The following is a 26,137-nucleotide window of genomic DNA, read 5'->3' as shown; positions in this document are numbered from 1 at the left end:
ATTTACTAATATGCAATTTGAACAATTTATTTCAGATTCAGAGTTTGACTGGGATTCTCTCCTGAAGCAGAAAAACCTGGAAGTATTACCTGAGGCATGTCTCCCTCATGTAAGCAGACTTAGGTATTTCCTTCTAGCCATGAAGGGTTTGGCGGGGTCAAGTATTGGAACACAGTACATGCCTTCAGGCACACTCCATTTATGAAGGGTCTAGGTTTTCCTTGTCCTTGGGATCAATTTAATTTGAAGAAACTATTTACTGATGAAAATATGAGTTTTACTTACTTATAATTTCAAGCATTTACTCACTCTTTTTTAAGCACAAAACTTGTAAAATATGTAGGGGTAGGAACTAGAAATGATAAAAGAGAGGATGAAAATAGATAACAATCTTATATAAAAGACTTCTACAAAAAAAAAAAAAAAAAATATCACTAGGGCTTGTGGATCAACCTTTGTTCCTTGATGAGCTATAGTTTTCAGTGACTCTATATATCTTTGTTCTCTGTTTTTCTCAGGTATACAGGAAAGCAAATCTCATACTGCAGGCTGGAATGAAAATTGAAATGCCCTACATCGAAGATAACAAGTCAAAATATTGGATAGCTACAGTTGTCATGAGTCTGGGGCCAGTTGTGAGGTAAGCAAAGCCCTCTGATATAACATTTTCAATGTCTTATTTCTTAAAGTGTCACTTAACAAGAAAGATCTCTTTAAACCTCTATACTTTTGTTTCTGATTGTATAACAGCTTGACCTATAACACAAACTTGTTGACTTTTATTGATATAAATTTGCACCTTCCAGACTACTAGTTATTGATACATTCAAAGAAAGGAAAAAAATCAAGGAAAGTAATGCCCCACAGGACTTTTTGTTACCGATTTTACGAACATTTGTATAACATTGTTAATTTGAAAAGGTAATACTAGATGACATGGTTGTTGTAATCAGAATATTGGTAGTTATTCAACTTGAAAGATGCTATCTTCTCAGTCCAAAAATTTCTAGAGCTGGGAATGTCCATAAAAATAACCATATCCATATGCTTTCTTAGCAGTACTTACCTTCAAAAAAGTAAAGGAAAAATTTTCCATATTCCACAGGCTCCAATTCCTTGGTGACTCCAATCCAACACATGACAAGTGGCAGATGATCAACAGTTTCAAACCTCACCCACTGGGCTGGTGTGAACGGTGTAATCTATCTCTCACGCCTCCCTCCTATTTATCACATGTGGACAAGAAGGCATTACTGGCAGAGGTGAAACAAGGCCATGTCAATACTGTACAGGAGTATGCAATGTTTGAGGTGGGTGCCTCACTCTGGACTAGCCTGTTTTGTATGAAAAGCTTTGCTGTCTGTATTTTATACTTTGCAAAAGTTTTGTTAAATATTTTGCAATGTGAAAAAAAGGCCAAGTTCCTATCCAAAAATGTCAGCCTATAAAAGTGGTGAGATAAGAAAATTAAAGCCAAAACAGCATTCCCAGTTTTTGAGTAATATTTCAAAAGAGATACTGTGGAATAGGGAATACAAAGTGCAAAGTTTTTTTAATTTGAAGTGGGCAGCCCTTGTGGCACTCAAAAACAGCATTCCCAGTTTTTGAGTAATATTTCAAAAGAGATACTGTGGAATAGGGAATACAAAGTGCAAAGTTTTTTAATTTGAAGTGGGCAGCCCTTTGTGGCACTCACTACAACACTCAACACTAAATAAAATCTTACATAGAAAACGCAGGTTCTCGTTTCTCCACAATTTCCATTTCTGAAGTATAAATAACACCACTTCCAAATTCTTGGCCAGCACCTGAGAGCTATGTCTAACTGATGAGTTACAATAAGAACGAAACGCGTCTTAGGCTGCTCTCAGGTGTTGGCTAAACCTTTGTGAAACAGAACTCAAGCTGCTCTAGAGGGAAGTGTAACTCCTGAGGTGTTATTGTCCTGAGGCCTTATTGTCCCGAAATAGAAGAAAGAAGAAGGGCAGGATAGGAGAAAGCCAGCCGTTCCGAGAACGAATCTTATAAAGTCCGCCCTGAGCGGGTCCAATCCAGGAGATTTGACTATCCGATAGCGGGCCAACAGGGCTTTGTTCTGATTTTAACAAATTCTGAACAGGAGATATCCAGCTTGCCGCTATACCATAGAATAAGTTTAAAAGGCAGACTGAAAGCAGGGACAGTAACAATGAGTTTACACTGACGGGAATCTACAGTACCAGTACCTATGTATCAGAGAGCACGTTTTGGATTTGATCTAGAGCCCCTTAGTCCTCCAAGGTAGTCCAAACTAAGTTGGATAAAGTCCGGCTGGTTATCTGCAGGCTTTACTAACTCTGGATACTAGCATACACAAAAAGACCATTCTAAACTTAGGTGTTGGGGCAAATAGCCTTAGAGGATGGGTTAAGCTTATACAAAAACCTATACCTGCCTTATACAAAAACGGCACTCACTACAACACTCAACACTAAATAAAATCTTACATAGAAAACGCAGGTTCTCGTTTCTCCACAATTTCCATTTCTGAAGTATTAATAACACCGCTTCCAAATTCTTGGCCAGCTCCTGAGAGCTATGTCTAACTGATGAGTTCCAATAAGAACGAAACGCGTCTTAGGCTCCTTTCAGGTGTTGGCTAAACCTTTGTGAAACAAAACTCAAGCTGCTCTAGAGGGAAGTGTAACTCCTGAGGTGTTATTGTCCTGAGGCCTTATTGTCCCGAAATAAAAGAAAGAAGAAGGACAGCATAGGAGAAAGTCAGTTGTTCCGAGAACGAATCTTATAAAGTCCGCCCTGAGCGGGAATCGAACCCGCGACGTTCAGCTTACAAAGGAGGCGCGCTACCCTCCAAGGTAGTCCAAACTAAGTTGGATAAAGTCCGGCTGGTTATCTGCAGGCTTTACTAACTCTGGATACTAGCATACACAAAAAGCCCATTCTAAACTTAGGTGTTGGGTCAAATAGCCTTAGAGGATGGGTTAAGCTTATACAAAAACCTAATCTGTATTCTTTTTCTAATTTAATCTGTATTATTCTTCCAAACACTTTTTTCCCCAGTACGAACAATTCGTCCCTGGAATGAAGTTGGAGATCGAGGATGAATTCTGTCCATACCGGGTATGGGTTGGCAATATCCTGGAGAATTATGGGGGTCGTCTTCAGCTGAGATATGACACGCCCAATCCTGAAGAACCCTCCTTCTGGCTTTTCTACACATCGCGTCGCATACACCCGTATGGATGGACAAAATCACAGGGTGAGAAACTAGCCACTCACTATCAGGTAGACCCTGGCAGAGGTGAAACAAGGCCATGTCAATACTGTACAGGAGTATGCAATGTTTGAGGTGGGTGCCTCACTCTGGACTAGCCTGTTTTCTATGAAAAGCTTTATACTTTGCAAAAGTTTTGTTAATTTTTTTGCAGTGTGAAAAAAAAGGCCAAGTTCCTATCCAAAAATGTCAGCCTATAAAAGTGGTGAGATAAGAAAATTAAAGCCAAAACAGCATTCCCAGTTTTTGAGTAATATTTCAAAAGAGATACTGTGGAATAGGGAATACAAAGTGCAAAGTTTTTTAATTTGAAGTGGGCAGCCCTTTGTGGCACTCACTACAACACTCAACACTAAATAAAATCTTACATAGAAAACGCAGGTTCTCGTTTCTCCACAATTTCCATTTCTGAAGTATTAATAACACCGCTTCCAAATTCTTGGCCAGCTCCTGAGAGCTATGTCTAACTGATGAGTTCCAATAAGAACGAAACGCGTCTTAGGCTCCTTTCAGGTGTTGGCTAAACCTTTGTGAAACAAAACTCAAGCTGCTCTAGAGGGAAGTGTAACTCCTGAGGTGTTATTGTCCTGAGGCCTTATTGTCCCGAAATAAAAGAAAGAAGAAGGACAGCATAGGAGAAAGTCAGTTGTTCCGAGAACGAATCTTATAAAGTCCGCCCTGAGCGGGAATCGAACCCGCGACGTTCAGCTTACAAAGGAGGCGCGCTACCCTCCAAGGTAGTCCAAACTAAGTTGGATAAAGTCCGGCTGGTTATCTGCAGGCTTTACTAACTCTGGATACTAGCATACACAAAAAGCCCATTCTAAACTTAGGTGTTGGGTCAAATAGCCTTAGAGGATGGGTTAAGCTTATACAAAAACCTAATCTGTATTCTTTTTTCTTTTTCTAATTTAATCTGTATTCTTCTTCCAACTTAATCACTTTTTTCCCCAGTACGAACAATTCGTCCCTGGAATGAAGTTGGAGATCGAGGATGAATTCTGTCCATACCGGGTATGGGTTGGCAATATCCTGGAGAATTATGGGGGTCGTCTTCAGCTGAGATATGACACGCCCAATCCTGAAGAACCCTCCTTCTGGCTTTTCTACACATCGCGTCGCATACACCCGTATGGATGGACAAAATCACAGGGTGAGAAACTAGCCACTCACTATCAGGTAGACCTGACAGGTACACCTGATCAGGTCCGCTTGTCAGGTCTACCTGATAGTTCGTGCTCATCAGGTCGAAATCTTGCTAGAGTGGCGGTGATAAAATTGGTTATTGATGGGTGTATACTTGTGCCCAACTTCTGTCTTTTTCCCAAGGTTCAGAGTTCAATGAACCAAGTCTTTTTTTCTCAAGAGGTTTGATAGAAGGAACTGTAATTGCTAAGGTTTTATCATCCCGAAATCGAAAGGCAGCTTTTCCGGGAACTATCATTATCCGTTCAGGATAAAATCCGCCCCGGGCGGGAATCGAACTCACAGCCTAGCGCTTACAAAGCAACCAAGTTAATATCGTCTATTTTATTGCTCAGGAGCACCGTGGAGCATAGCAAAGCCCTCTCATCTTGACAACGATACCCACAGTAGTGAGGCTTGGGCCGCGCTATTTGAAATGAATACGTTCAACTTTGAGATGGAGTGCAAGATATCAAAAATAAGGAATTACAAGGTAAGTCAAAACATACATTATTTATTTTATTTGTACTCTAATGAATACAAATAAAACAATTAAAAAATGTATGTTTTGAAAACAAAGGAAGACGGTCGCCCTTTGTATCTAGATATTTCAGATCTATATTTTCCATGTCAAATTGAACCTGAAAAAAAGAAAGATGCTTGATAGGGGGACTTGTAACAACGAAGGTCTTATAGTCCAGAAAATGAGAAGATAGTTTAGGAGAAAGCCAGCCGTTCCGAGAATGAACCTTTTCTGTTTAAGATTAGGATAAGGTTCGCGCCGGGAGAGAATATGAACCTTTTCTATTTAAGATTAGGATAAGGTTCGCACCGGGAGAGAATAGAACTCGTGACCTAGCGCTTACAAGGCAGGCGCTACCTTCCGATCCAACTAGGCTGATTCAGTAAAGCATTCTCGAGAATCTCGAGTATTTATAGGGAATCATCATTTGGAATGATAATATTCAAGGACTCTGAATTTTTCTTCGCGTTTCTCGTCAGTCTCTTCCAGGCAGACCTATTGTGTAACTCATGTCCTGATAAATTTTTCTCGACCTTTATTACCGCTAATAAAATGAAAAATGACAATAATGCCCTTATTTCAGTATGAACCACCTCAGTTGAAGCACGAACTAACTGTTGGCACCAAGCTGGAGGCTGTAGACCCCAAACTTCACTCGGCCATAGCGTCTGCTACAGTAGTCCAAATATTCGATCCATATTATTTCCTGGTCCAAATTGATAACAGCGACTCGAAATTCCTCGCTACCTTGGATCACCCCTACATTTTTCCGCATGGTAAGACAAAGGACATAGGTATGTATAGAAAGTCTCAAAGAAAATATGGACTACTGCAATGGTGTAGTGATTTCAGTAAGCGCTATGTCGCGGGTTCGATTCCCACCCGGAGTGGATTTTATCCTGAACGGACAATGTTCTTTCCTGGAACGGCTGGCTTTCTCCTATCCTGTCTTCGATTTCGGGATGATAAGACCTTAGTAGATAAAGTTCCCTCTGTCAAACACCTTAAAAAAAGTATGAGGCCCAACCGCCCCAACCCGTGAATTAGCACTTTGGGATGGAATAAGTAACGACTTAATTACTTATTCAATACGGGGTTTCTAACTCTGAGCAGAAAATTTATTTCTATTCCATTTTTTTATAGGAGGTATGTATAGAAAGTCTCAAAGAAAATATGGACTACTGCAATGGTGTAGTGATTTCAGTAAGCGCTATGTCGCGGGTTCGATTCCCGCCCGGAGTGGATTTTATCCTGAACGGACAATGTTCTTTCTTGGAACGACTGGCTTTCTCCTATCCTGTCTTCGATTTCGGGATGATAAGACCTTAGTAGTTAAAGTTCCCTCTGTCAAACACCTTAAAAAAAGTATGAGGCCCAACCGCCCCAACCCGTGAATTAGCACTTTGGGGTGGAATAAGTAACGACTTAATTACTTATTCAATACGGGGTTTCAAACTCTGAGCAGAAAATTTATTTCTATTCCATTTTTTTATAGAGTGGGCAAAGTCACACGGCCTTGAAGTGCATAAAGAAGAATCTCCCATTGACGAAGATTCCAACAAGCTAGCCCGATTTGAAAAGATACTCAAACGAAATCCCAACATTCCTGTCACGCCTGGAATGAAACTTGAAGTAGTCAACCCGCACAACAGATGTCAGATGTGTGTTGGTACTATCTTGTCTGTGATCCAGGATCTTCTTCATGTAAAACTAGACATACCGGGTGATCAGACCAAGTTCTGGGTCGATCTGATGGACTGTGAAGTGTTCCCTCTTGGCTGGTCCAAGAGTACAGGACACCCTATTGCCCCTCCTACTGATACACCCTGTCTTGTAGAAGCCAAAGTAGAACCTGCCTCACCTAGCGCTAGTGTACCCAGGCCCCCATGTATTGGTTGTGAGAAAACAACAATCTATTTGAATCACAAATGCTTCACAGGTCCATTCCTTAGCAAGAGTAAGCTAGCAGCTCTTCCCAAGTCTTGTCTGTGATCCAGGATCTTCTTCATGTAAAACTAGACATACCGGGTGATCAGACCAAGTTCTGGGTCGATCTGATGGACTGTGAGGTGTTCCCTCTTGGCTGGTCCAAGAGTACAGGTCACCCTATAGTTCCCCCTACTGATACACCCTGTCTTGTAGAAGCCAAAGTAGAACCTGCCACACCTAACGCTAGCGTACCCCTGCCCTCATGTATTGGTTGTGAGAAAACAACGATCTATTTGAATCACAAATGCTTCACAGGTCCATTCCTTAGCAAGAGTAAGCTAGCGGCTCTTCCTAAAGGCCCCCATGTATTGGTTGTGAGAAAACAACAATCTATTTGAATCACAAATGCTTCACAGGTCCATTCCTTAGCAAGAGTAAGCTAGCGGCTCTTCCCAAGGTTATAGGACCAGGTCCTGTACGTTTGGTACTCCTGGATGTTGTCAAGAGAATCGCTAACCTGGCCTATGTACAGATGAGAATACTGAGAGAACTAGAAGCGCCTAGTACTAAACCCCCTGAGGGTCGAACACGGGAGGAACTCAAAGTCAAATATAAGAAACGTGTCTATAAGGGAACCATAGAGGTGGCTACGAGACTCGATGCTGTGGAGGACTATTGTATGGAAATATGTAAGAAGCTCCAGGTATGTCAGAACCTGATCTCTCTCAAGCCCTGTCCTGAATGTCCTCTGAACTGTTTAGAACGAAACAAAGTCAAGAGCTCCAAGGATAAGAAAACCAACACCAAACAGTCCATTGACTACAAGTCTTTCATATACAAACCTCTCACAAACCCAGTGTCTCTAGTCAACAGAACGCCGTTCCAGGAAGATATACCACCACCCAAGGAAACCTCCCCGGAGGAGAATATTGTGTGGAACAAGGAGAAATGTTTGAGGACAGAACGCCGTTCCAGGAAGATATACCACCGCCCAAGGAAACCTCCCCGGAGGAGAATATTGTGTGGAACAAGGAGAAATGTTTGAGAGAATCATGAACTTATACTTCTCGAGAATCGTGCTTCATTGCTGTAAACTTCAGACCAGTCTTTCTATCTTCGGATTGCACAATAATGATGACTTGAATCTGACTTGCTTGAACGTATTTCATGTTCTGAAATGGTCTCTGTAACCAGCTCGGTAAGTAGGTAGATTCTCGATATAGGTAATTACGCTGGTCAGGATTCCTGAGCTCTGTATAATAACGACAGGATGGTATCATCATTATTATTATTACCATCAGCATGTACTATGTAGCTATGTACTCTTGTGTTGTATAATTATATTTTACGACTTGTGAATGTGTATTTATTGAATGCTGAATAAACGATTCTGGAATCTGGATACGTTGAGTACCAAGGGTCATCCGTGAAGAATTTGAGAGTTTATTCATCCAAGAAGCTGATATTTACTACTTACTATAGCAAAGATGATGATTTATGGAAAGATTCAGCTAGAGGCTATACCATACCCAAAGAAAGATGATTTGTGAAAAAACTTAAAAAGAAAGAACGTTTAAGTAGTGAAAAATTCGAGAGTTTACCCATCCAAGAGGCTTTACACATATCTAAGGGTAGATGAGCATTTGTAAAAAACAGAGAACTTTTACTTAAGGGTCTATCCTTTATTAAAGTCTCCAATAAAATCGGGATAAATCAAGCATATCGAGAGGGTGGATCGTCAAGAGTTTGCTGAGACACCCGGTATTTTATCACATTTTATCGAGGGAATGTTTTCTAGTGTAAACGAAGGTACATAACTCTGCTAACACCTATGGCCTATGGCTAAGACAGAATAAAATGCAAAAGATGTGAAATTACGAGTCTGATCAAGTTTCGTAGCGCATTTGTGGAATTTCATTTCCTATCGCAAGAGACTTGTGGGTAAAAATAACGCAGGTAGAAGGAAACATATTTCAGGGGGTTACCATTGTTGTCGAGATTTAAATTCAGTACCTACCCGTGGATGTATGGATTTTGAAATTGACGTGGGAGAAGGGGGGGTCTCAGTATTTTAATGAAGTTGTTCAGCTTTCAAAGTTTGTTCAATAATTATGCAGTCGGTGAATTTTAAATTCTGATCACATCAGTTATTCCCTTCCCTGTACTCTCTCTTCCCTACCCTGCCTTGGTTTTCTGATCTTATCCCCTTTTGAAGTTATGTACTCATCTCTCAATCTTGTGTTGTTACTGTGGTGGTGCGGTGGTTGTGGTGGTGGTGTGTTACTGTACTGGTGATCCATGAGGGAGTGAGTATTCTGAAATGGCGTTGGTATTGCTTTGCATCTGACTGCGGGATGGGCATGCTATAATTTCCTATTTCATTTGCGGAATTTCATTTCCTATCGCAAGAGACTTGTGGGTAAAAATAACGGAGGTAGAAGGAAACATATTTCAGGGGATTACCTAACAACCCGGATTTTTGCGGCCCGCCAACTCTCTACCTTGGTCTCTTGCGGCCCTCGGGTGCCCTAAGGTTGGACAACCCTGAGTTAGGTACTGCAAATAGTAGGTGCCTAATAAAAACTATTCAAAGGTGTCAATTCAGTTTTCCTTTCTCAACTGGAAGTACCTACCTAAGTAGGTAGGTACTTACTTGAATCTTCAAATATTCTCTAAAAATACCTTGCGGGGTATCTTCTGTTGTGCTTACAAGTTTTGCCTAAAATCTTCCAGGTATGATAGTGCTAGTGTGTGCTTAACATCCAGATTTTTGTTCCATTAAATCCAAATTTATTCGAGAGAAAAAAATCTACGTCCCTGACATTGTTTTTTTAGATCATAGGCGACAATGGAGTTGTTCTGAATTCAACTGAAATTCGTTTTTATTTATGAAGGACGTGTTTTTGTTTGTTTTCCCTGCACAACACTCGTTCAAGTTTAATTTGATTTTCAGTCTTCGTAATGTGATATATTGCCTCTGCACCCTTCATCCCATTGTTGATGAAATTTCACCCCCTCAGCGTGACATTTCGTGAAAACCACAAGTCCCTGTCATATCGTACTAAAGGTGCCTGCATATAAACTCCCGTGATATCATATCTCTTGTATTTCAGTTTCCCTGGACGAGGTAATATTTCGCCGAGGTGAATTTTCTATGCATGTCTTGTGTGTTTTCGTGTGACTCCTTTGTGGTTTGGTGACTAATACAGTCGTGAAATCCCATCAGTCTGCGAGTCTGCGGTCACTGAATATGATATATTGCCTCTGCACCCTTCATCCCATTGTTGATGAAATTTCACCCCCTCAGCGTGACATTTCGTGAAAACCACAAGTCCCTGTGATATCACACTAGATGTACCTGCATATATAAACTCCCGTGATATCATATCCCTTGTATTTCAGTTTTCCTCGACGAGGTAATATTTCGCCGAGGTGAATTTTCTATGTATGTCTTGTGTGTTTTCGTGTGACTCCTTTGTGGTTTGGTGACTAATACAGTCGTGAAACCCCATCAGTCTGCGGTCACTGAATGCTGTCTGCTGTCTCCAGTAGGAAATGTTATATCATGATGATGGGGTAGTTGGACACATTATCTGATTGTCTACCGATCCAACTAAAAGGTGGATTGTGTTTCGCATGTCAAAGGGTATTGATGAGATTTGAGAACAACACCGTTTTTTCACGATGAAAAATGCCTTCTTCCAATCGACTTTATTTTGTCCAACGTCCTGATGTGTTTTACTTAGTTTGATAACAGTAAACTGTAGTCGCTCTCAATACTAGGCCTACTTACCGAGCTGGTTACAGAGACCATTTCAGAACATGAAATACACACATTATCTGACTGTCTACCGATCCAACCAAAAGGTGGATTGTGTTTCGCATGTCAAAGGGTATTGATGAGATTTGAGAACAACACTTCTTCCAATCGACTTTATTTTGTCCAACGTCCTGATGTGTTTTAGTTTGATAACAGTAAACTGTAGTCGCTCTCAATACTAGGCCTACTTGCCGAGCTGGTTACAGAGATCATTTCAGAACATGAAATACGTTCAAGCAAGTCAGATAGACCTCATTATTGTGCAATCCGAAGATAGAAAGACTGGTCTGAAGTTTACAGCAATGAAGCACGATTCTCGAGAAGTATAAGTTCATGATTCATGCAACATTGCAGACTGTAGATGAATAATCTCCCAGGAGGGGAATGGTCATGACTTCACGGTCAATTATGACAAACAGTGGTTTTTTATTTCCATTGTACAAAACCGAACGACTTCTTGACCACTGGTTAAAAATGTAAACAAAATGAGAACTTCATGCCTACCGGTGTTTCTCTGTAATCTGTACCCGTATCGTCTGTAAGACCGTGGAACCCGTAAATTATTAAAGACATTGGTTATGTACTCATCTCTCAATCTTGTGTTGTTACTGTGGTGGGTGGTGGTGGTGTGTTACTGTAGTGGTGATCCATGAGGGAGTGAGTATTCTGATAAATGGCGTTGGCATTGCTTTGCATCTGACTGCGGGATGGGCATGTTATAACAAAGAACAGACAGCTTACAAAAACAGCTGATGTTTATTTAGATAACCAAGTATTTTCCCTCTAAAGTAATAGATACAAATCTGATCTTATCAGCTTTTTCCGTCGTTAGGGGACAATTGCTCGTCATTCGTCCTGTAATTTTGTAATTGACAATAACTTGAACTCTTTGTCATCTTAATCTTAGTTAGCCTCGAAGTCTTAGTAAATAAGTCTGCCTGTTCTCAGTACTCAGTACTACCCAAGTACTCAGGTATTTATCTTCAAAATTATTCCAAAATAATGTGTCTATTGTTCAGTTCTTCTGAGTTGTGATAGTTGTACCTCTGCTGGTTCCCCTGCTTGTGGGTGGTATCCATGCTCCTCGGAACAACTCTACCATTGTAGCAAACTAAACAAGTTGTATTGTTAGATCTAGATTTTCTCGATATAGGTAATTACGCTGGTCAGGATTCCTGAGCTCTGTATAATAACGACAGGATGGTATCATCATTATTATTATTACCATCAGCATGTACTATGTAGCTATGTACTCTTGTGTTGTATAATTATATTTTACGACTTGTGAATGTGTATTTATTGAATGCTGAATAAACGATTCTGGAATCTGGATACGTTGAGTACCAAGGGTCATCCGTGAAGAATTTGAGAGTTTATTCATCCAAGAAGCTGATATTTACTACTTACTATAGCAAAGATGATGATTTATGGAAAGATTCAGCTAGAGGCTATACCATACCCAAAGAAAGATGATTTGTGAAAAAACTTAAAAAGAAAGAACGTTTAAGTAGTGAAAAATTCGAGAGTTTACCCATCCAAGAGGCTTTACACATATCTAAGGGTAGATGAGCATTTGTAAAAAACAGAGAACTTTTACTTAAGGGTCTATCCTTTATTAAAGTCTCCAATAAAATCGGGATAAATCAAGCATATCGAGAGGGTGGATCGTCAAGAGTTTGCTGAGACACCCGGTATTTTATCACATTTTATCGAGGGAATGTTTTCTAGTGTAAACGAAGGTACATAACTCTGCTAACACCTATGGCCTATGGCTAAGACAGAATAAAATGCAAAAGATGTGAAATTACGAGTCTGATCAAGTTTCGTAGCGCATTTGTGGAATTTCATTTCCTATCGCAAGAGACTTGTGGGTAAAAATAACGCAGGTAGAAGGAAACATATTTCAGGGGGTTACCTACAACCCGGAAATATTGGGGGGATTTCATGATGAGCCCTATTGTTGAGAGTTCTAATTGTGGCTCCTATATATTCAATGGGGGAAGTAAAAACGAAATCCGTTTGGATTATCAATTCAATTTATCTGAGGGGCTGATAGGAATGACAGGTGCTTTGGAATGAAATATGATGCTCCCCCCCCATTCCCTATGCCACCTAAACCTCAAGTAAGCCCTTGTGTGTGTGTGTGTGTGTCCGATTGTATGAGTTGGGAAATAATCTCATAATTTTCTAATGAATAAGTTTGCTTAGATTTTCAAAGTTGTACGAGTAGGCATCGAAAATTCATCACCTTTGGCGCTTCGGAAGAGAATTACTAACTCAGAACTTGGGTATAAGGTTTAAATATTAGGTACCTACTTACTATCGTAAAGGACAACTTTAATTTGTTTACATACCTACTTAGAAAATAATTGTAGAACTCAATTTAATTGTAATTTCAATTATCCAATTCATTTACTTATTTCAATTTATCGATTTTAGCTATTAGAACAATTATTATTAATTATTACTTTATATTAGCTGACCGACCAAAACAAATTTTGTATCTTTTGCAGTTTACTGTAAATAAATGCCCTTGCCCAAAATTGGGTGCCTCTGGGGCCATATTATTATTATTATCATTATTGAAGTTAAGGAATGACCAGAGCAAAAACTGATACTGTGTCAGGTACACAGAGTATCAGTATCATCCTAATATCTAGGTCATTAATAACAACAATTTACACATAAGGACAATATTTTCACTTTCAAAATTATCCATAAATTATAGTAAATTCACATCACATGTAATATGGAAGGAGTCCAGATATTGATTCTGGACAACCAAGGGGTTTTAGGTTTCAAACCCCGCAATCCTTCCAACACCGTAGGTAAGTAGGTAAGTACCAATGTCTCTCTCACGGACACGGAAACTACCTAGGTATGAATGATACTGTATATCTTGGCAAGTGAAAAATGTCACAAGTCAAACATTTATCATTCCAAGTGTCCACCCTGTATACAAATGTATCAGAGCGTTCACTTTTCTGTGACCTTGAAGAGAGAACAAACATTTGAGAGACAAAATTGCCAGGACTGTCTTGTTGGGAGAGGAAAAATTGTCTCTGATGCAAATTCGTAAAAAAAGTATTCAAACAAAGAACTTCGGAAGCAAGACATTGTCTAAATTGGCGGTAGTAGAAAAGAGGAGGCATCAGTTGACTTGGCTCGGTTCATGCTAATGAAATGTCCCATGATAATAAATATGTAGATAGATATCTTGTAATAAATTCTTTAAAATGTAAAAGTGTAATGTAAACAACCACTGTGCTTCTCAATTCTGCATAATTAACAAGATTCACAGAAATCAAACGTGCCGGGAGGCGGGAGAAGCGCGAATGTCAAGACTTCAAAGCGACGAAATGTGACACCGGATCCGATCGTTCAATAAGATTTCTGAACTATTTTCCGATCAGCAAGTTTTGCTATTTCGTTTGGTCCGACTACAATTGCGTCCGAGAACTGGAGACACAGTTCATTTCCAGGAATTAAGTAACATTCAAATATTCATACTTAGGCAGCGGCCGCACAGCTCGGCAGCGCTGCCGGGTCGCGCTGCCCGGCAGCTAGGATCGGAACGCCACCTTTAATTTCATCTTTCGAATAAACTTGGAAAGGTTGACTTTCTCCAATCCTGTCCTGTCCTATCCTCTTTTCGCTTTCGGGAAGATAAGACCAAAGTTGTTACAGTTCCCTATGTCAAACCTCTTCAAAAATATTTCGAATGAGTTATTTTAGTCACATTTACTTAATTTCAGAACAAAACTCTAGAGCAGTCTAGAGACGTGACCCAATGTCTTAATAATCCCCGGATTGCACGGTCTCACAGACGGTACGGGTACAGATTACAGAGAAACACCGGTAGGCATGAAGTTCTCATTTTGTTTACATTTTCAACCAGTGGTCAAGAAGTCGTTCGGTTTTGTACAATGGAAATAAAAACCACTGTTTGTCATAATTGACCGTGAAGTCACGACCATTCCCCTCCTGGAGATTTTTTTCCCTTTCTTTGAATGTATCAATAACTAGTAGTCTGGAAGGTGCAAATTTATATCAATAAAAGTCAACAAGTTTGTGTTATAGGTCAAGCAAAATTTCTTTCATTTTATTCGCACAAAAAGAAACACTCAAAAGCACCAATATTTTTCCACATGATTACCTCACGATTCTCGACATATTTTACAAACAAGTTTGTGTTATAGGTCAAGCAAAATTTCTTTCATTTTATTCGCACAAAAAGAAACACTCAAAAGCACCAATATTTTTCCACATAATTACCTCACGATTCTCGACATATTTTACAATCATTCCACGTCCGAAGATTCGATTATTCCTCAGCCATGGCTTGTTCTCAGCTAGCTTCAGCACAATGATTCATACCTACAAATATTGTCAAATACCTCGTACGAACAACCTCCACAAGTCTACACAGAAGAAGAGACGTATCCACATCTAGTTTCAAGTTATGACGGCAGAGGTGCAAGTTGAGCAGAGTTAGAGCAAGACCGTCAATAGCTTCAGCTTTCAGCAGAGGCGCTACAGTGCAAAGGTCGGGGATTTGAGAAACACAATGGAATACGTCGTACGCACAACCTCCACAAGTCTACACAGAAGAAGAGACGTATCTACATCTAGTTTCAAGTTATGACGGCAGAGGTGCAAGTTGAGTAGAGTTAGAGCAAGACCGTCAATAGCTTCAGCTTTCAGCAGAGGCGCTACAGTGCAAAGGTCGGGGATTTGAGATACACAATGAAACACAGCAAGTTCAGGGTATTTCGTTAGGGGTTAATTTAATGGTTCCAATGCACGACGTACCTACTGTTAGTTAAATACTATTTCCAAAAAAATAATAACACTGCTATAAAATTAATAACTCATTTATTTATTGAGCAGGTGTCCGGGTTTGAACCCCCGTACCGTGGTACCGCTGTTACTGATACACTTAGATATCACTTGAGCTTTCAAAAGAAGGAGATTTATACAACAACACATAATCGTTGAGGGGGCGGGCCAGTTAAGTGAAAAGTGCCTTTCTGTTTAACATCCGAGCGATTTTCACAGTAAATTTAACTGTTGTCAGCGGTGACGTGGAAATTTGTATCTTAATGTGCTTTATTTTAGAGGTTTGACAGAGGGAACTGTAACTGCTAAGGTCCTATCACCCTGAATGCGAAGAGAGAAGAAACATATAGGATAGGAGAAATCCAGCCGTTCCGAGACCAAACCTTACCTGTTTAGAGTAAAATCCGGCCCGGACGGCAATCGAACCCGCGACCTACCGCTTACGAGCCAGATGCACTTCTCTCCAAGCTAACTAGGCCGGCGTGCTTTATTTAAAATTCTAAACTTTTCGAAGGCCCCGTACTGTTATATTCTTGCCACATGATAACCTCTTGTTAACCCCTGATATAACTTGTGCTTTGGACCTATGGAAAACATACCTCACGGCTAGGTTAAATTTACAACATTACCTCACGACTAATTGTACATAACAATAAAATTCCGCGAAAATTATGACGCTCGCATCTCACATAAGGTCAAGTCCCATTCATTCTATTTTATAAAGTGAGGTGTTCCATTGGCAGACACGTGAAATAGCTAAAACTTGCGCCAAAAATGATTCATATCCGATAGAGGTACATATTTCCGAAGCGCCAAACTTTGAAAATCTAAGCAAACTTATTCATTACAAAATTATGAAATTATTTCCCAAATCATACAATCGGACACACACACACAAGGGCTTACTTGAGGTTTAGGTGGCATAGGGAATGGGGGGGGGAGCATCATATTTCATTCCAAAGCACCTGTCATTCCTATCAGCCCCTCAGATAAATTGAATTGATAATCCAAACGGATTTCGTTTTTATTTCCCCCATTGAATAGGAGCCACAATTAGAACTCTCAACAATAGGGCTCATCATGAAATCCCCCCAATATTTCCGGGTTGTAAGGTAACCCCCTGAAATATGTTTCCTTCTACCTCCGTTATTTTTACCCACAAGTCTCTTGTGATAGGAAATGAAATTCCGCAAATGAAATAGGAAATTATAGCATGCCCATCCCGCAGTCAGATGCAAAGCAATACCAACGCCATTTCAGAATACTCACTCCCTCATGGATCACCAGTACAGTAACACACCACCACCACAACCACCGCACCACCACAGTAACAACACAAGATTGAGAGATGAGTACATAACTTCAAAAGGGGATAAGATCAGAAAACCAAGGCAGGGTAGGGAAGAGAGAGTACAGGGAAGGGAATAACTGATGTGATCAGAATTTAAAATTCACCGACTGCATAATTATTGAACAAACTTTGAAAGCTGAACAACTTCATTAAAATACTGAGACCCCCCCTTCTCCCACGTCAATTTCAAAATCCATACATCCACGGGTAGGTACTGAATTTAAATCTCGACAACAATGACTTAAGTTATTCGTGTGGTATCTATGAAAACTGGTTCTGATACGGCTATACTACTTCCAGCTCAGAATGACAGTTTTTCAATTCAATTTTCAGTTCTTGGGGGGATCATTTTGAAATAATAACAAACTTAAAACCAGATTAGTGAGAAAGGTGAGATATCTACTGACAGAAATTAAAATAAATATGTACCTAAGCTATGGTCCGTCTGTTACTTTTAGCAATTTAGCACTCTCTGACTTACAGTTGAGAAGTTGCGGGTTCGGTACTCAAATGTAATAGAAAGTCGTGTGATGTTCACACCAGATTTTTAGATTTAGATTTCTGCCTAGGCACTGAAGATATGTTCGACATCTAAATCTTTCATGACGATGGTGTTTCCTCAGAACGTCAGACGTGGTGTTGGTAAATAATTTACTGAGATGATTTTGCAGAAATACAGGCGATACTTGTGCTATTTGACGATTCGACAGTAGTCAGTTTACAGCAAAAAGCATTGATCATTTCACAGCATGGATAATCCAAACTTTCTAATGAGAATTTTGTGACAAACCCTATTTACCGACAAATTTGTTGATCGTGCCCAGCTCGTGTGGCAAAATTGGGCAGTCAGTGACTTGCCCACCAGTCTGCTATAACTGCAGGGTCCGAATCACTAATTAGAGGTGAGCCGAATAATAGCCGAAATTATATGTTCATTTAAATTGTATGTTCGTATGAACCTGTGGATAATGTCTATGTATTATGAACTTATTTAACGCGTTGCAGGATCAGCTGTCTGTGCCAGCAGCTAAAATCATCTGTATAAAAAATGATACCCACTGATAATATGCTAATACTGGTGATACCTGTCTGTGTAGAATTTATCATGTCGTACTGGATGGACCAAAGAAGTTTCTGTGGTGTTGAAACTACCCATCGTGGCGAGAATGCCTACTGTCTACTTCATCGAATAGCTTTCCAGTTTCTAGACAATAATGTACCTATACCTGTCTGTGTAGAATTTATCATGTCGTACTGGATGGACCAAAGAAGTTTCTGTGGTGTTGAAACTACCCATCGTGGCGAGAATGTTTACTGTCTACTTCACCGAATAGCTTTCCAGTTTCTAGACAATAATGTACCTTGTTGATTCTAATCTCAACGGAAAACTAGAGGTGACGGAAAAACCAGATTTTGGTCACATATGTGAACTTTGTCATAAATAATTTGAACTCTTGACAAAGAGTTCAAGGTTCTCTAATTTTCAGAAATTGAGATTGACAATTCAAAGAGGCAATGCAACTTCCATTAATTTCAGAGCATTGCTTCCAAATGCAAACAATCGACGAGACGGAAGAAGTTATAAGCTCAACCATCACCCCGTATATCTAATCGGTTAGTCGAATATTTATGTATTTGGGTTTCGGCTGAGCTTCACTGATACTGACTGATAGCATCAGCTGGGAATTTCATTCCCAAATTTATGCTTGCATCTGCTGCTCTCACATTTTTTCCAACCTAATCAATTAGGCACAAGTTAAAGTTCTGCATTTTAAACGGTTTGAACCTGTTGGGTGTAAAAGGATAATGCCTCCAGGGTGATATAGGAACAAGTGTCTTGGGGATTTAGGAGCAACCGGCAGCTGTCAGCCTGCTGGAATGAAGGCGGCAAACTCACACATAACGTGATGCATGATTTGGTCAAATTGGCATGTACCTTGTACCTGCCTATTTGTTATTGTATGATAATTCCGATTTGATTGTGGGACTAAGCTGGAATGCAAAATGCTCAGATCCCGTTTTCCAAAATTGCAGGTTCTGTATGTAAGTTGGGAATAACGTATAAGTTCGGCACATATTGTCTATAACTTTTTAAAGCATTACAAATATTACAATGCCAAAATAGCAACATTTGAAACATAATAAAAGTGAGATAACATTACACCCCACGCCAAGCGACTACATTACACCAAGTTACCTTTTCATGAGAATCAGGAACAGAAACTTTTACGGAACTCCGAGGCCTCCAATCTTACAAATCAAAACAATTGTTTTTGAATGAAAACCAAGATCTGATTCAAAATCATAACACCAATCATTAGGATCACGTTCAAGTTCAAATCAGATATTATAATCCGGATCTATGGCGCCTTAGATGATCGCCTCCAATCTTACAAATCAAAACAATTGTTTTTGAATGAAAACCAAGATCTGATTCAAAATCATAACACCAATCATTAGGATCACGTCCAAGTTCAAATCAGATATTATAATCCGGATCTATGGCGCCTTAGATGATGTTTAAGCTCAGGCAGATTAGACGTGTTACCATTCTGAATAAACAATCCGAGATGTGAATTCTCATTCATAGCATCGTGATGATCAAACATATCATTATGAAATAACTTGATACTTCTGACGAGCTTGAGATTCATAGAGGTTCCAAGATTCTCTCAGGCAGATTAGACGTGTTACCATTCTGAATAAACAATCCGAGATGTGAATTCTCATTCATAGCATCGTGATGATCAAACATATCATCATGAAATAACTTGATACTTCTGACGAGCTTGAGATTCATAGAGGTTCCAAGATTCTTGATTACAGACTCACCATTCAAAGGAAAGGTATGTTGATTATGTTGATACATGGTGTTGATTGCTTCTACGAGGGCGAATTATATCATTCAAACTTGTAAACTGAACCAAATTATCAATGAATCACGGGCGGAGGTATTGATCGATGGATGTTGAACAATGGATCAGTTGTTATTTGATCAAGCATACTTTTCTTGTTGTTTTACGTTGTTCCATACCATATGTCTATAAGAGGTGAAAGTTCAATAGTTCAATTTCCAAGTTCGAAACTTCGAACAATAGCTTTACAATTTTGATGGAATTCACGTTTCAAGGTATGTTGATTATGTTGATACATGGTGTTGATTGCTTCTACGAGGGCGAATTATATCATTCAAACTTGTAAACTGAACCAAATTACCGATGAATCACGGGCGGAGGTATTGATCGATGGATGTTGAACAATGGATCAGTTGTTATTTGATCAAATATACTTTTCTTGTTGTTTTACGTTGTTCCATAGCATAGGTATGTCTATAAGAGGTGAAAGTTCAATAGTTCAATTTCCAAGTTCGAAACTTCGAACAATAGCTTTACAATTTTGATGAAATTCGGCAATCACGTTTAAGACTTTAATAAAGGTTTCTGGCCCGATCGAGTCTTTAGGGGTTCTGTGAGGACCTTTCGTAGTAACTGTTGTAGTTCACTGATGTACAAGTTTTACCCAAGTATTTAATTTTGTAAAATAATATGACAAAATATTCCTTCTGGCCCGATCGAGTCTTTAGGGGTTCTGTGAGGACCTTTCGTAGTAACTTTTGTAGTTCACTGATCTACAAGTTTTACCCAAGTAGGTACCTATTAAATTTTGTAAAATAATATGACAAAATATTCTACTTAAGTGTCTACTAGGTATAATCAATTTAAATGTAATTCAGTTCCTCTAGCAGTATCAGCACATGGATTTTTCACAAGTTCAACAATCTCTAACATAACGGGGAATGCACTGATTTTGACCCCATCATCATTACTTGCTATGACATCACACAGGACTTATGCACCATGCATCGTGCATGTGCTCTTCATTAAATTCGATGAATCACAACTCCAAGTCTCACTGTCCCATGTAATAACAAGAGTACAATATATTCAATATCAACTGATATCCAGTGGCGACATATAGGGTGCTGGCTGTTTTAAAAAGATGCCTTTTCCTTTAGGAGGAGAATAATGCTTAACTATGTCTTGAGTGGAAGGTAATCTGTGAAGGTACCGTTGATCCCTGAGGCAATACGTAATTACGTACCACCCAACACAGAACTCCGTAAAACTAAAAGTAAGAAATCCTCTCGTTGTTTGAGCTTTGAATTTACGTTATCTCACTCGTCAAATGACTTCTAGTAGTTCTAGTAGGTACACATCAGGTATAGACCCGGTGAGAGCATGTGAAATTGTTTGTACACTACCAGCACTCCATCAAATGACGACTACCTTCCACTCGAGATTGGTATTACTCTTCAATCTTCTTCCTAAGGAGGATGCATATGCATCTAATCAGCTCCTTTCCTAAGATGTGCTTCAAACTGTATCAACTGATATCCAGTGGCGACATATAGGGTGCTGGCTGTTTTAAAAAGATGCCTTTTCCTTTAGGAGGAGAATAATGCTTAACTAGTCTTGAGTGGAAGATAATCTGTGAAGGTACCGTTGATCCCTGAGGCAATACGTAATTACGTACCACCCCACACAGAACTTCGTAAAACTAAAAGTAAGAAATCCTCTCGTTGTTTGAGTTTTGAATTTACGTTATCTCACTCGTCAAATGACTTCTAGTAGGTAGTTCTAGTTGAATCCCTTTGGTACACATCAGGTATAGACCCGGTGAGAGCATGGAAAATTGTTTGTACACTACCAGCACCCCATCAAATGACGACTACCTTCCACTCGAGATTGGTATTAGTCTTCAATCTTCTCCCTAAGGAGGATGCATATGCATCTAATCAGCTCCTTTCCTAAAATGTGCTTCAAACTGCGCCACTGTACCTTTTGTAGATAGTAAACTGAACGCACTGAGCAATAGTATTAAGTTAGAAGACGATGTTAGAATTAAGTTAGAACCCCCATCATCTCTTGACTTGAAAAATCGGAAGCGATTGAAATTTTCCGATCAATTGAACAACTTCACAAGTTCAGAGTGAAGTTCCAAATCCTCCCACACTATGAACTCTATTGTTTGATGCTTTCTTTTGTGATGCATGAAGACGGCGTTTAATTAGTGCATAACAGTGCCTTTCCTATGTAGATATATGGTATGGTGATTTTCTTTGAATCTTAGAAGTAGGATGCAAAGTCCCATTAGCTTGACAGTTCAATATTGCACCGCTTTGTGTTGAAAACAATTAGGGTACTATTTTTAAGATCAATTTTGACTTGAGAGAGTTTCTTTGCGACTGGATGAGTGACTTCAAAGAAAGTCTGAAAATCTGCATGTAGGCGGAAATGCTTTGACGGTAGAGGTATCACCGTTTCCTCTTCCTACGCGTCCTATTGTTTTCCTTTTGGGAAATTTCTAGCATAGTACAGCTATAACATCAAAGATAACTGTCATATTGTCGTATTTATTGGAAGGAAAGGACAAACAAATGTTTTAGAAGTTTTGAAATTGATCTATCCTTTGAGAAATAGGACTAAATATTGAAAACTTCTACGTCTGAATGTCCCTACCATTCAATTAATGTTATGGTTCGACTTTATTTGTTCAATTATTGCCACAAGAGCAAAGAGTGCCGACAAGACTATACATATCAAACTCACACTATATCAACAGTAGCAGTCATGGACCATTTCCTCAACATATTGACTATTGACATTTGAAATAATGATGTTGAGAATGACTATGGAGATTCCACCAGGTTACATAGAGGTATATGAAGTAGGTACATAGGTAAGGTGTTAGTACATGGATGACTTCCGTCACTTTGTTTATATGCGGAGACGGTACGTTGATATTTAGAAGTCAGAAGAAGCCTGGCCAATTGATTTTCATACGTGTTAACTTGAGTTCGGGTTTTTAGTGACGGGGAGGTGGCTGAGGTTTTTGTGTAGAGAGTGGTTGTTGCATTGTACGTCACTTTGTTTATATGCGGAGATGGTACGTTGATATTTAGAAGTCAGAAGAAGCCTGGCCAATTGATTTTCATACGTGTTAACTTGAGTTCGGGTTTTCAGTGACGGAGAGGAGGCTCAGGTTTTTGTGTAGAGAGTGGTTGTTGCATTGTAGGGGGAATAGAGACTAGAAGAGAATGTTGTAGGTTTAGACTAGAATAGAAAACGCTAAATTATAATTAATTTCTAACAAAAATGCCTACTAATAAAATCAACATTTAAATTTCTTGAAAAGCCCACAAAGTTCTGGCTCCCTTGATATCTTCGTATCGGTTTGATTCTTTAGCTGTAGGTACTTCTCTGCCTTTGGACTTTAGGAAAAAAGTGTTCCCCTTCAAAAGCAAACCAACCAATAGTATTCCTGAGGACATTAAACCTAAAGTTGATACCAATTTCAATTTCATCAATAGTACCTATCCCTTTTCCATGCTCAGAACAAATCCGTTACTGTCTCATCCTATACATCAAATTAGAAACCCCATCAGTATAAACAATCATCTGCTGGGACGATCCAGTATACAACCAGCCCCATTCAAACCACTCATAGTACATAAGGATCCTGCTGTAGATACAATACCATTGATTCCATCCAACTTGTTAATTCCCACACCTCTAATGTATACCAAACCTTTTGTAGATAGTAAACTGAACGCACTGAGCAATAGTATTAAGTTAGAAGACGATGTTAGAATTAAGTTAGAACCCCCATCATCTATTGACTTGAAGAAAGCCGACAGTATTCTGAGGCGAGATGAGGTGCGGTCCAATGGATTTATGAAACAAGAACACAGTGATACTTTAGTAACTAGGACAAAACCAAAAGACACAACTAGAAATTCACTTGAAGAAAGCCGACAGTATTCTGAGGCGAGATGAGGTGCGGTCCAATGGATTCATGAAACAAGAACACAGTGATACTTTAGTAACTAAGACAAAACCAAAAGACACAACTAGAAATTCTCTTTCCAACGGGAAATTGTTTAGCAATAAAACTTTCAGTGAGAAATCAACTAGTAACAAATTAGGAGAACCTCTAAGTCGAGTACCGAAAAGGCACGAACGATTAGATGATCTGAAAATGATTGTTTAGCAATAAAACTTTCAGTGAGAAATCAACTAGTAACAAATTAGGAGAACCTCTAAGTCGAGTACCCAAAAGGCACGAACGATTAGATGATCTGAAAATTTTAAATGCTTGTGTAAGTAATGACAGTACGGCCTCTAGCTGTACAAATGATTCAGATGAAACCACCCTTGAAGAAAGCCGACAGTATTCTGAGGCGAGATGAGGTGCGGTCCAATGGATTCATGAAACAAGAACACAGTGATACTTTAGTAACCAAGACAAAACCAAAAGACACAACTAGAAATTCTCTTTCCAACGGGAAATCGTTTAACAATAAAACTTTCAGTGAGAAATCAACTAGTAACAAATTAGGAGAACCTCTAAGTCGAGTACCCAAAAGGCACGAACGACTAGATGATCTGAAAATGTTAAATGCTTGTGTAAGTAATGACAGTACGGCCTCTAGCTGTACGAATGATTCAGATGAAACCAATTTGCTAAATGATAGTTATAAAAGTAAATCCTCTAGTCAGAACTACAATAGGAACTACAAGAATATGACAAGGGAAAGACGTATTGAAGCGAATGCTAGGGAGAGGACGCGGGTTCATACGATAAGTGCGGCGTTTGAGACTTTGCGAAAAACCGTACCCGCCTATTCCACCAATCAGAAACTGTCAAAGCTATCCGTATTGAGGATAGCATGCTCATACATCATGACCTTGTCCAGAATAGCAGGACATGACTATAGTCGTGACCAATCAGAACCAAGCATTGAATCTTGTGTGGAAGATGTCACCAAAACCATACAGCTTGAGGGGAAAGTGAAGAAAAAGTCGAAGGAGGATGACGATGATTAGGGTTCTAACTATTTATTCTAGAATGTACACCATTTTGTTAGAAATTTATGCTGTTGTTTTGACAGCCCATAACTTGAGCAATCCTTCAATAAATAAATTTTATTGATTGGTTCTCTCTACTCTTGTACTTTCATTGTTCAATGTATTTCCATAGCGGACTTTTTCGGCACTTGAGCAATCAGATCCAAGATGTCTACTTTAAAGTAGGTATTCATTTAATTATCTGAGCAAGGCAAAAGTCACTGTGCATTTGCTTCAAAAGTGTCTTCCACTCCACAAGATCTTTGGGTTCTACAAAATCCACTCTCACAAAACTCCTAACAAAATCCATTTTGTACAGTCATTATTGTACCCTCAACTTGTAATTATTTTGTTTCAATCAGAAATCTATCTTTTTCTTTTTGTACAGAGATTTTGTTTTGTTATTAAATTTTTTATATGAATTTTATAGTGTTTCTATGCCCATGAAAATGTTATAATGAAATCTGAAGCAAATATAACTTGAAAACGATTCAAAATATTTCAATTTTGGAAAATGAACTTTAATAATAATTCCTTTGTGTTAATTTTGTATTCTTCTCTCCAAACACACTAAAATCGGGTTCAAATCCCGAAAAAGGGAACAGAAAAAGTAAAAAGAAGAAGAGAAAAAATAATACGAGTATTTGAATAAAAAGATGATCAGGCGATTTTGAAGGCAGAATGAGGCGTGAGGCCACAATAAGGCACATAGACCTACGTAAAAAAGAAACTTCAAAGTACCTACATATATAGAGGTAGGTATAGGTAGTTTGTCAAAGAGAAAAAATAATACGAGTAATTGAATAAAAAGATGATCAGGCGATTTTGAAGGCAGAATGAGGCCACAATAAGGCACATAGACCTACGTAAAAAAGAAACTTCAAAGTACCTATGTTAAGGTAGGTAATTAGGTATAGGTAGTTTGTCAAAATAAATCATCTAATTCGCTGTTTCCTCTTGGTGAAAAAAGGAGATGCCTACTCCTATTAGGTATCTTAACCTACCATTAAAAAACCTCTTCGAATATCACAATAATTCAGCAAGTAAACAAGTTCAGAAGATGCTGCCTTCAACACGAAGTCACGAAGTTTACCGGAACACCTGGTCATATCATGGATTCGGATAAAAATTATTGCCTCGGGCAGTTTGGGCAATTATCTTCTTCCTATTAAAATCTTCATTCAAGCCGTGCGGATATACTTTGCCATTTGAGTAATATTCGGATTTCGGGTCGATATCTTGCCTATCAACAATTTCCGTAAACGAACGGGTGTCAGTGGCTTACAATCTGGAGATCCTGGGTTCAATT

General features: G+C 39.1%; 2 protein-coding genes and 1 long non-coding RNA gene across 3 annotated transcripts; 2 read left to right on the top strand and 1 right to left on the bottom strand.

Moving 5' to 3' along the window:
• Positions 1-10: 10 nt before the first annotated feature.
• LOC103505466 (scm-like with four MBT domains protein 1) lies at positions 11-11,060 on the top strand. The gene is made up of 12 exons (XM_026820793.1): positions 11-109; positions 519-640; positions 1,106-1,310; positions 3,061-3,259; positions 3,291-3,349; positions 4,229-4,427; positions 4,816-4,952; positions 5,566-5,758; positions 6,478-6,970; positions 7,269-7,876; positions 10,314-10,327; positions 10,938-11,060. Exons 1-12 carry the CDS (start codon positions 11-13, stop codon positions 11,058-11,060), a joined length of 2,451 nt encoding a protein of 816 aa, XP_026676594.1.
• A 3,885-nt stretch (positions 11,061-14,945) lies between these two features.
• LOC113465870 lies at positions 14,946-15,478 on the bottom strand. Its single transcript, XR_003390447.1, has 2 exons — positions 15,322-15,478; positions 14,946-15,142 (listed from the first exon to the last, which is right to left on the bottom strand). It is a non-coding gene; the product is annotated as an uncharacterized LOC113465870 (long non-coding RNA).
• Positions 15,479-24,087: 8,609 nt separating this feature from the next.
• Positions 24,088-25,310, top strand: LOC103505464 (neurogenic differentiation factor 1). The gene has a single exon (XM_008469799.2). The coding sequence runs from the start codon at positions 24,088-24,090 to the stop codon at positions 24,805-24,807; it is 720 nt and encodes a 239-aa protein (XP_008468021.1). The 3' UTR covers positions 24,808-25,310.
• The last annotated feature ends 827 nt before the right edge of the window (positions 25,311-26,137 follow it).

This window comes from Diaphorina citri, unplaced genomic scaffold (genome assembly GCF_000475195.1).
Source record: "Diaphorina citri unplaced genomic scaffold, Diaci psyllid genome assembly version 1.1 scaffold176, whole genome shotgun sequence".
Lineage (NCBI taxonomy): Eukaryota > Metazoa > Arthropoda > Insecta > Hemiptera > Psyllidae > Diaphorina > Diaphorina citri.
This window is presented reverse-complemented; position numbering and strand designations above follow the sequence as displayed.

Coding starts and splice junctions, on each gene's coding strand:
- LOC103505466 (XM_026820793.1), top strand. CDS start 11: ATGCAATTTGAACAATTTATTTCAGATTCAGAGTTTGACTGGGATTCT. Junction 3,260..3,290: donor TGGATGGACAAAATCACAGG/GTGAGAAACTAG, acceptor CTATCAGGTAGA/CCCTGGCAGAGGTGAAACAA. Junction 4,953..5,565: donor CAAAAATAAGGAATTACAAG/GTAAGTCAAAAC, acceptor CCCTTATTTCAG/TATGAACCACCTCAGTTGAA.
- LOC103505464 (XM_008469799.2), top strand. CDS start 24,088: ATGACAGTACGGCCTCTAGCTGTACAAATGATTCAGATGAAACCACCC.